The sequence below is a fragment of the Corvus hawaiiensis genome, chromosome Z, assembly GCF_020740725.1.
Source record: "Corvus hawaiiensis isolate bCorHaw1 chromosome Z, bCorHaw1.pri.cur, whole genome shotgun sequence".
Lineage (NCBI taxonomy): Eukaryota > Metazoa > Chordata > Aves > Passeriformes > Corvidae > Corvus > Corvus hawaiiensis.
Window position 1 is genome coordinate 71286061 of NC_063255.1, and position 12053 is coordinate 71298113.

Below are 12053 nucleotides of genomic sequence, written 5' to 3' on the forward strand. Positions count from 1 at the left end.
AATTATGTTACATTTTTGCACATCAATTTTTTTTTTTTTTCATTAGATTTCAAGTCCTTTAATTGAGAGCCATGACCTGGAGTGCTTAGGGTCTTTTGATAGCTATTGAAGTGACCAGCAAAAGACGACTCATAAGAGCAGAGTAAATCTGATTTCATCTCTTTATCTCAGGGAATGGAAAATTTTCTATCAATTCACTTGGGCATTGTTAAACTGGAAATGCATGTCTGCCACACTCACTGAAAGGGGTTCCTGGAGGCTGATTATAGAAGAAATGAAAATTCTGAGGCACCATAAAATATCCACAGGACTGTGTGTTGGCTCAGTGACCCTAAAAAAGGATTTTCTGTACTGATGCTTAGTTGGCACTAAAACTGCAGATGAAAAAACCTGGGACTGTCACAGGTAACCAAATCCAGGGAAATCTGGATCTACAGGAGGAATTTTTCCCAGTCTGCTAGAGCCAAATTTGGTAGTCTCCAACAAGAGGTGACTCCTCTCATTCCAGGCTGATAGATAGGAGCCTGCTGTGGTTCTGCTCCTCCAAGACCATGCAGGAGAAAGGCAGAGCATTATTCCTTTAGGCATGCATGGAAACACATGGCCATCCATACACGTAAGCAGTGACAGCACCTTTGCCAGAACCCACATAAAGCAGAGCACTGAGGTAAAACAAGTAGAACAGACAATCCAAACCTGATTGTGCCCTCCAGCTGACCAGGTCTGGAGTTCAAGCACTCTCAACAACCACTGATACCTCAGTGTGGACTTTAAGCCCTTAGACCTTAAGTCTTAGGCCTCCTAATGGTTCACCAGCTCAGATTTCACATTCTTCCAGGAGCTGTCCTGTGACCTGTCAGCTTGCAGTTTGCTATTTACAGGCACACACAGAAAATACAGGTCTTGTCAGCAACTGGAAGACAGTTGTACTGGTCCCTCAGTCCAACAGTGTATCTCTCTCTCCAACAGCTGTCACACAGACCTCTTACTCTGCTTGTTTCCTAGTCTTACCTGAAGTTAGCTGATGGCTCACACAGATTCAGAAAAGGTTGGGTACTTGCACGGAAATCAGATTTAATAATCCGGAATGGGCTGTGGTGATCAAGCACTGGATTTCATCAGACCCTTTTATGCTCCTTTTACCCCTGCTTTTCCTACTTGTTATACTCCTCAATTGTTGTCCTTCCCCTCCTGTGCCAGTTCTGCTGAACAACCCACAGCTAGCCTCTTGTTTTTATAAAAAAAAAAAAAAATTAAAAAGTACAGAATTTTCTTACTCTAAGGAAATTTCTGCTGATCCATCTTGTTGGGTTTCACACCAGGAACAATCTAATTTTCTCCCTTTTATGGTCTCAGGAGCAGCTAGTGATCCCCTGCTCCACCTCTCACTGTTCTTTTGGTGACTGCATTTTAATAAAGTTAGTGTTCAATTAGATACCATAACAGAAATCATGTTCTATGAAGAGATCATTTGGGGAACATCTGCTCACTGGTCTATGGAATAGTGCAGATGGTAAAGAAAGTATCTAGTCACCATGATCATAAGCACATCACCACAATTACTAAGACTGATAAATAGGCAGCCATCAATATAGCTGGATGAAAGTGATCAGAAAAGCAGACAGACAGCATGACATGCTTTCCTCGGCAATAAAAGTATTTTATACTTCAATTATAGCCTTTTCTGTCAATTTTATTTCTTCTCTTCTAATTCTTCTTAGAGTGTTTATAATATTTAATAATGGCACAGGAGGAGGGACTTAATGCCTAAATAAATACCCCATGCTAGGCTTGTGGAAGTGACCTGGTGTTAGATTTTCCCAGATGTTTGGCAAGAGTTTATCCTGTTCCCAATGACGGTAGAAAACAGTGATCAGAGATTTTCCGGAGTTCAGTTTTGATGGGGAATTAGTTTAAACAAACTGATGTTAAGGACAGAAACTACACAGTGATATCTGCTAATTTCCAGGCATTGGAAGTCTGGTCCTCATGGAAAATTCTTGCTACTGGTGGAAACTTGAATGTGCAAGGAGATTATTCCAGAAAGTAATTTCATTTGAGAATACAAGAAGAAGAAGGTGGACTTGCACACTTTCTCCCTCCTTTAGGAAGGATTCTGCCCTACAGTCAGATCTTGCGGGAAGAATTAGGCCTTCCTAGAAGTGGTGATACAGAAAGGTTTAAATTTCAGACCTCAAACTGCACCAGCAGAGATAAGCTCACAAAAGACAATAAAGAGGCCTGCCCTTGTCCTTTGGTGAATTATGTAAGATAAAAGTGGAGAGATCAAGGTTGAATACTATGCATAATACTGAGGTAAAATTCTTTCTAACCAGAGCCAGTAGACAGGTACATGCAAATGAAGACAGATAAAACCAAACCAAGGAAAGTAATTCACTGCTGAGATGTACATAATTACAGAAAAAAGAACACAAGAGACATAGCTGTATGTCCAACGGAAGACAGTTGTCTGTACTACCTACTCAAGCCATGAGTCAGCTACAAGTGGCTGCTGCTGTTACAGGATGAGAATGTTTCATAACACCAACACAGGAATGGAGCTTGCAGACAAAGCAGTCTTTACCTAAAAGCTTTCTGCGACACATCTTTGTCACTGTATCATGAAAAAAATATTTGAAGGAAATTAAGCTGTAAAGTGTCCTGACATAAAAACAATGACAGTGCTTGCCTGAAAGCAGAGAGTATTTGTAAGTAAATAAGAAATGGAAACATTTTTCTTGAGTAGCAAACACGAAGTTCCTGCATAAGAAAACCAGTATAAACTACACAGTAGTAGAAGAAAGAATGAATTAAATGTGGTGTTTTATGCAAAGCTGGGAAGAAGTAACATGTACCTGAATATCTCTTCAAATGAAATACAATAGTAGTGTTCACCCCTTACTAAATATATGTGGTAAGGCTCTAAAGAAGATTTTGTGTGAAAGGAAGAGGAAGATGTCTTTTATTTTTCCTTCTGTGGCCACCATAAACCCCGAAAACCGTAACAATTTTGTACATATTTGATAAGTTCACTGTGGCAGTTACAATCAAAAATGATATTAGAGTTTCTGAGCTTGTCACATATGGGCGTGAAAAAGCTTCTAAATGGCAGTAATTAAGCCAATGTCAATTTTCTGCTTTTTTGAAACACCAAGTTAATTATGTTTGTTAAGATGTGGTTACATGTAGCATAGCAATGCACACTATAATATATAGCTACAGTGAGAAACATGCACATGCATTAGAAATGAACACACCAATAAGGGGCAAATGCAACACAATAATCAGACAAAAATGGCTGTATCACCAACCATAAATTTTCAGAGAAAGTGTGTACTGATAGAGATTTAGTAAGAAAAAAGTACTTGTACGTGGTGCAAGAAAGGGAGTTCGACTATCTCTCACTTATTTGTGATTTTATTAACTGTATTATTTTTCCTCTAAACAACTTCTCCCAAAAGTAACAGCCATTTGAGCCATTGAATCCTGGCTCTCTGCTCAAGCCTAGGCTATAAATCCAGTTATATAAATTAACTAAGTCAAGACAAGGTATGAAATAGGAATCTGAAGAAGAAAGTGTTTGCCTGGCATGGCATCTATTCTTCAGCTACGTCGTTGATGAAAAAATATATTATTACTTCCTATAAATCCTATTTCTTTCACTCCTATATTGATATATCATGCTGGGATTCAGAATATAAAAAGGTATTAATGCTTATTTTTCCAAAACTTACAATAAATCTAAAGTAGTCTATTTTCAAAAAGAACAAAACATTTACTGTTTTGACAAGTATTAATAAACTGTGTTCAGTTTCATTCTCAGCTAAATATTCCCTTCATTTTAAAAATGACATGAATTCAGTTCTTGGTTAACAATCTGAGGAAAAAGAAGACAATATTAGAAGATGATTCAAAGAGATATTCAAGCCAAAAAATGCTTGCAAGGAGAAAATGAACATATAAGCAGAATTAGTTACATCTAGTAGAAGAAAAAGATGTATGTAGAAATTTTATCAAAAATACAGTAAAAACATCCAAGGTCTGAGGAACACAATTATCAATAAATGGGGTGAGTATAATGTAAAGTGAAACAAAATTTGCCCAGCTCTTACTACAAACACAGCTCACTTAACAAACCATACTGTAATTGTGAATAAACCTTTAGTATCCATCTTAGGGAAAAAAAAAAAACCCAAAAACAAACAAACAGAAAATATAAACCCAACCACCTCTCCCCCAAGTCTCTTCCCTCCCCACAAATACAAAACCAAAAAAGCTTCAGCAAAACTCATCAACCTGAAGTCTTTTGCAGAGGCAGTATCTGAATGCATATTTTTGACTGATTAGACGAGCTAGAATTCAAGAGCCAAAACCCAGGTGGTGTTAGGATTAAGAACATATTAGAATACAGACTGAGTGTGCCAACAATTATTAAGAATTATTAAGAATTTCACTCTATCCATGCACTGGACATGTGAGTTTCAGACTTCACGACATGCATGTGGTTTAACTGTCATTACAATTTACTGTTCAGGGTGCAGTTGGGGAAGGAAAAAAGTATTTCAGAGATATAAATTAAAAGAAACTGTTGGTTGATACAGTGATAACAAAAGCTCTCCACAGTAATTTCACCAGTGATGCACAATTATTTTAATTAAAGAACTGCACATCTTACACTTGACATACTTTTATGGGGAAGTTCCACAAAGAGCAGAAAGCATCCTGTTCCTCAGAATTGTTTTTAAGAAAAGATAGAATGAAATCTTTTGGAATACACATTAGGAAAAGTCTGTAATGGCAAAGATGTCAAATGGTCAAAACTTTCTCCTCCAGTGGCTTTCATGTTTCCTGAAGTCAATAAAATAGGGCTTGACAACAAAATCAGGGTCAGAGTATGAGTCACACCGTAGCTGATTACGTATATAAACTGCATATAATTTCACCATAATTTTTTCTGACATGGTTATTTTTAAGCTATTATAACAACTACCTTCTGGGTAACTGGACTAAAAAAAAATATGATTGTATGTGTAATGAAACAGAAAGAGTACTACCCTTACTTTAAAACTGAAACAGTGGCATGAATCAGAAAATGTTACTAATGTTCAGGTAAATTTTGAAAAACATAATTCTAGAACATTCTGAATATATGAATGGGGAATTCCAGATACAACACCAGAGAGAAAATGTTTCCTTAAAACCTCTTGCTTGGCTCCTGGGGCTTGTGCGTATTGGATCAGTTAGGACAACAAGCACCTCTTGGACTGCGCCTACTCCCCCATAGTTCTGATTCCATTTTCTTCGAAGTCCTTTCAAGAGTGTGAAAGAACCAGTTCCCCTAAAGTCCTCTGCAGCCATTTAAAACCATTATAAGCTCAGCATGAAGTGTTATGGGGAAAGGAAGGTGCTGGAACACAGGTATCCAAAACACCTCAGAAATTTTTGATTGTAGTAGGCAACTGCCCCTTCTCCTTTGAAAGATTCTCAGTAACTTGCACAGAATCTTTCAAATTTGTAGGAGAGATGATTTAAACAAAAAAAGGGAATTACACTGTTATTCTGCTGAGATGATACCTGACTGGTATCACAAACAAATTAGCAAACATATGCACAGACACATGTAAATATTTCACTAACTAGGACATTCCAGAGTTGTTTAGGTTGCCTTTACTCTAAGTGAGTAATTGACTCAAAATATTACTTCAAAAGTACTTCAAAATATTTTCCAATGGAGTGTTTTGGTCTGAAGTAGCAGCTGTTCTGAAACTAAACTTGTGGCCAACCCCACTCAAGGGGGGCACTGTACTAGTTTGCAGAGCAACCTCAGTGTGTGTGGACCAGTTTCATTTTAGAAGGAAGTAACCAAGGAGCTCCCCATGAGGTACGGCACTAAACATGCTCTAACCCATCACATCTTAATTATGGTCTGAATGCATGACTAACTTTTTACGTCTGTTCTGACACAAAAATAGACTGCATTGAGCAGGGACTAGAGCGGAAGAGTTCCAGAAGTACCTTTTAGTGAGTTATTTTATGGTTCTACAGAAAACACCAAGACTGCGCACAGTGTCACTGCAAGCACAATGGCACTAACTGATTTGATCCACTGTTGTTTCAAATTATTTTCTAATGTAAACATAGATTTCCATGTCCAGCAATTCTTACTTACCAGCTCCACAGTCTAATTTAATACAACACAAATTACCCTGGGTACTAAGGAATTTTTGGGTGGCAGTACAGATCGCTCTGCAGGTTTCCTCTTGTAAAGAGGGATTAAACTGTGCAGTTCTTGTTGTTGTCACAACCAGACTGCTGCTGAACTCACGTTAGCTTGGGTAGCTGCACATCACACTGATAAATGCAGTTAATATGCAGCGTGCATTATACATGATGAGGAACTAGAAAATCATAATGACATGTACAACCTGAAAAAAAAACCCCACTGTCAATCATTAAATGCTGAAAATTAGCTTTAAGCTTGATATTATCATCCTCTCACAGTGGTTAATGATATCCATTATAAACCAGAATTAATTCCAATTTATCTGCATATTCATTAGCAGCTTGGTATACAACCTCTCATCTTTAGGTATGCAATGATTTTAAAATATACTCAGCACTGTCATCACGTCATACTGCCTCAGTACAAAGATGTACTTCTTATTTTGTCCTTCTTGAAAATGATAAGAAAAAAACAAAGAGAAAATACAAAGAACTGAAAGAAAATTGAGGTTATTCAAAAGACTAAGACACAAACCAGCAAACTGAGATATGTGCAAATAAAAAAATACCCCTACAACAAAATGGTCTCAACTTTCCTAGAATCATAATGAACTGAAAAGGTTTTTATGTCTGGCGTCTAAATATTTCCACTCAAATCTTATTTCCTAGGAAAATTATATTTATAAGAGGTTTTTTCTTTCTACCCATTCAGCTGAAATAATTTGTCAACCTTTGTTTAGACTCAGTTAACATTGTTAAGAAGCAGAACTCACACTAATTAGCAGCTTTTAAAGCTTGTTCAGTAAAAAAGTAATTAAAAAAGAAAAAAGAGACTTCCACAATGGTACCCCCACTCGTATGTTGAAGTGTGAGTGAGAAAGTAGATATGGATTTACATGAGGAATAGTGAGAGATGAAGTCTTTACAATCAGATTATGCAAGCAAGAGGACAAAACTCCCTTGGAAGCTACATTTCCTTAGTTCTACAGCTCATGGAATAATTTCTTTACTGAGTTCTTTGCTGCTGCAACAGAAATAAATATTTACATCTTAATTGGCAAAAATAATCCAGACAGTGAATCCTACCACATCTGTTCCACGTCTTCTTTCCAACAGCAGTCGGAAGACATTAGCTGTAATCTTGTTATCTTGAACACCTTGTCCAAGGCCACGGTTGTCATCCTGCATAAGCCGGCGATCCATGATCACTTCCAGCTGACCTGAAAGAGCAACACAAGGATTATACTAGTAACAAGAATATGTAAGGTTCTATTAAACATAAAAAACCTGCCCTAAAATTTAACTTACTCTAAAAAATCATATTATTTCTCTTGAGTTTGGCAGAGTAAGCACTGATCAATATTGTTAGGACCGATTATGAAAAGAGTTAGTGCCACTGGACTGTGGCTGTATATAACCTGCCAAAAAATTTTCACAAGCCCTTCTGCAGAATGTCCATCAATTTTTACTTTCAGAGTCTAAATAAAAGTTTACTATGAAAAATTATTACTATTAACTACTATTTGCAACAAGGATACTTGGAATTCAAACATCCAAGATGAGAATCACTCCCAAGTAGCAGCAGCTGTATGGAGAGACCTTCTGTAGAGGAACTGTCTTCACCTTGTACTCCATTCTTTTGTTTCACATTTGAAGTCAGAAGGAAAAATATGTATCAACAGGAGTATATAATTACTCACAATCACTTCTTGTACAGGTAACTTCACTTGTGGGAGTAGGAAAAAACTTTGCACTGCATAAGCACTGAGCATTAAGTTCTGCGTTTATACTGAACTGCAGCATGGCCACTCAAAACAGCTCTTTAAGCATGATGTTAAATCATATATAGCCTGATGGACAATGAAGCTCACATTCTTTTCAAGGGTCTATCTCCAGAAGGAAACCAGATTGCGGCACGTAATTAAGGCTGTTATGTTTTTTGCACACTGAATCTTCAAACAAGTTCACTTGTTTCCTAAATAAAAATGGAAGACCAAAGTACTTGTATCCTGAATAAGAAATTCACAATTTAAGCTTCTAGAAAAGGCTGCTTACTAAGGCTGTCTTTCTTATACTTCAGTGTTCTACAAACACTTACCCGATTTTCTTAAATACTTGTTCTTCCCTTCCCTCAAGTACAAACATATTTTGTTTATCCAGGACAGAAATCAGCTGATAATGAGTAAGAAAAAACTGCTATTTTGAACTCAGGTACTGTTCACATAACTTTCAGATGGTGGGTTATGCCTTGAGACACATCTGTGTCTCAGACACAGGCAGATAGATACTGAGGGTTGCTTGCCTAAACTGTAAGATTTTCAAATTTTCTTCCATGATCCATCCCTCTGAGCTCCTGAAAGACCTTCAGAAAAACGTCATGAAGCATATGATATTCAGCAACCACTGAACCTTCAGCTTAATTTTCTGTTCTTTTTTGAGGAATCCAGCATGCCTTCTGGACAAGGTAGACAATTTAGTAATTTAATGGAATATTACTTAATGATAACAAATCAGATTAATTAATTCTCCTTTTTTTCTTAGTGGGACGGAGTAAATATTTGATGTTGGTGTATCTTCAATGACATAATACAGTTTGCCAAAGAGTGACACAGTCAAGAAATCAATGTCATGTCAGGTAGGGGATACATCTGTTGCTCTTCTATTTAACTGGAGTAGGTGAAAAGCCTCTAATGTATTCTAACAGATTTGAAACAAGTGCTCACAGAAGGTCAGTTTCTCCCTGATGCTTAACTGCAAAATGTCCAACAGTGCTAGCCTCAACTTCTCTAATTTGATGGCAGAGAGCGGGACTGTCTGTGGATTTAGATGGTGCATTATTCTGTGACTCAGAGATTAAGATTGTTAAAGAATAAATACAGACACTATTATCAGGTAACAAAGCCTCTTCACACTAATTTAATCTCCAATACCCATTTAATGCGTGCATAACAACACTGGAGGTGTCAGGGTCATTCACAAGATCAGACCAATAGGAACTGGGTTTCCAGCAAGGGGAGGGAAGAAAAAATGTGGTTTGGGTCTTGTATCCAGTAGACTTGGAACAAAAGGCTGGTATTTTCCACTGTGGTTTTATTAAAGCATCACTGTATATGTCAGTGTTAATTCCCTGCCCTAAAGTGAATTAGGTTTGCTAATACTGCCACTAATCCAGCATGGTATTCACCTTTTGTCAGAACACAGTATTTATGACATTTTTCTTAAAACGAACTGGGAAGTAGGTGTTGGTGCAGTTTCTGATGGACTTTTCTGAGTATTCATTCCATTATTTTTTGAAATCATATACATTTAAACTGACAATATATATTACAGCAAGGAATTATACATCTTAAGTTATGAATTATATACCTTATTTTGCCCACTACCTCTAGCTTTATCTCCTCCATTCCAATAGACTGAATAACTGCCCTCTGTTTCCAGTCCTCCAGGCCATTCATCATACCCTTTTCTGCTCCAAGGAGCAAGACTGTGTCTCTTTTGGAATTCTTAATATGAATTGATTTTTCTTGTCAATATATTCAAAGTACTCCATTAAATTTGTGAGGTATGATTTTGTTTCAGAAGTATGTTCACTCGTACCCAGGGTCATATTTATCCTTTATTTCACTAACACTAATCTTCAAAAAAGCTGCTGGTGTTTTTCCTTGACAGGGAAGTTAGGCTATACTGTATATACCTTAAGACTAGTGCTGTCTACACTAAAGCAAACAAAGAGAACAAAAAACATGATCAGCATTCTTCTTAAGTCCTCTGCTACTCTGCTAAAGAATAACCCCTTTAGTTCTGCTACTTCATTCCTGAGCTCCACCAGAGTTCTTGGGTGAAAAATAGCTGGTTCTGACAATTCATTGCTCCTTCTGTCATTTTTGCAATCTTTTTCCTCTGTCTCTAGTTTGAGAGGGATCTTTCATTGAAGATGACAGGATCTCATGTGGGACCAACCTCTTCCTCCTTGCTTAGGGACATATTCTAAAACTTTTCAGAGTTGGAAAAATTTACTTCTCTCTTCAAATGCCTGTAGGTAAGTATGGAAATCTCTGAACGAACTATTTCAGAAAATCATGAAGGAGAGACTTTTATCTTATCTATCATCTTATATTTACCATTTTTCAAGCTTGCAACACCTAGAGACTGAGCTGAATGAAGTGTCAAACGAACACCAACATCTTGGATATAAGCCATGGTAGTCATAGGATAGATATTTGCTTGAAGAGGCAACTTGCTCATCGTCAGTCTGGGCTGGATCTGCATTATGAACACAAACTTCAACAAGGTACATTCTTTTTATGCAATTAAATTTCAAAGACATTTTCAGACATTTATCCCATGTGCTTTGGAAGAACAACCATCACGAAAGCATTCACTCAACTGTATTATTTAGCTTTTTGGGGAGATTTGTGGCTAAAATTACCACTTTGGAAATGGTAACTTCAATGTACTTTTACATCAAAGAATATTAAAAAAAAATGTGAAAGATTTATCAAGAGAATCTACAAAAAGGAATAATCACAGTTATAAAATGAGAGAAAAATTTTTCCCCTCTAGAGAGCAAGCAATGAATAGATTTAAGGTAGCAGAAAAGGAATTGTTGGTTTATAATGGGAACTCATTGAAGTGCTGTTGGAATTCTTGAATGCTACATGACAACTGAGTAGTAGTATTAAAACTGTTTTCATGTTTAAATATTCATTGTCTCCAGCAAAATACAGTACTACACAGTAACTGGAAAACCAGTAGTCTTTTACTTAGGACTCATGGTCTCCTGTATTTGCAAAACTATTTTTAGCAAGAAAGGAAGGTAAGGAAGACCAATTTTTCTCTCTTTGTGTGAGCTGCACAGTTCAAATTAAGACAATAGTCCCACTACATTTCCTCAGATGCATTAACAATAGAAAAAGCATCATACATGCAAAATACATCACTTATTTCAAACACAGCAATAAGCAGCTCTTCACCAGATCTGGTCCTTATGTATACTTATCACTGTGTTATCCAATGGCTCTAACGAAATAAACAAAGCGGAGGGAAAGAAGGTATGCGCATATATAAGCAACCACGTGGTGACTTGCTGTATTATAATTCTTACATTAAAAAGCATATAAAGGAATATTCAACAAACTCCTTTAAAGCACACACTTACTTCTTCATCTGGTCTACATAAAATTTTATAACAGATATATTTTTAAAAAGCATTTTTCCTTTTAAATTATTAGTGCAGTTTAACGTGAGAGTTTGTTTAGTATAAGCTCTTTATATTTAGACAGTCAAAACCTGACACCCTAAGCTTTTACAATTAAAAGATGGCAATTACCTGATATCCATTAAGATCAGTATAGAATCTATTTTGACTGTTTATGTCAGATGAAATTCTCATTGCAAGTTCACGGTTATATTCTCCTCTAATGTCCACAATATTGGAAACTTCAAGAGACTGTCCTTCCAAACCTACATGAAAAAGACGCATTTAAAATCTCTAAAAGTGATTGCCACATGTATAAGAATGACTGTGCTCCCAGAACAGAGTGATCTAGTTTTTGTTTTCTGTATATCTAACCAGATATTGGAAGACAGTTCAGTTATGTGACAGATGATAGAGCAGTATTTCTAATTTGGTACAAATTGAACAGACAGTCTGAAAGAGAGCACTGAAGGGGAACAGGAGCAATACATGGCAAGAACCAATGTGGGTTCCAGTACATCAGTAGGAAACAGCATACAACTGTTAAGTGCTGTCTTTAAATAAATATGCTGGAGCAAGACCTGGTCAGTCACTTCTCCCCTTCACTCTTAAGCAGCTGTCACCATTCCCAGAC

At 36.8% G+C, this 12053-nt stretch overlaps 1 protein-coding gene across 2 annotated transcripts in view; it reads right to left on the bottom strand.

Moving 5' to 3' along the window:
* MAN2A1 (mannosidase alpha class 2A member 1) overlaps positions 1-12053 on the bottom strand; it is a 112036-nt gene that overhangs the window by 14952 nt on the left and 85031 nt on the right. For both annotated transcript variants that reach the window (XM_048291063.1, XM_048291065.1), the window contains exons 17-19: positions 11552-11685; positions 10344-10485; positions 7309-7442 (exon numbers count right to left, since the gene is read on the bottom strand). In XM_048291063.1, the coding sequence (XP_048147020.1) occupies positions 7309-7442; positions 10344-10485; positions 11552-11685 (410 nt within the window). The remainder of the gene's footprint in view (positions 1-7308; positions 7443-10343; positions 10486-11551; positions 11686-12053) is intronic.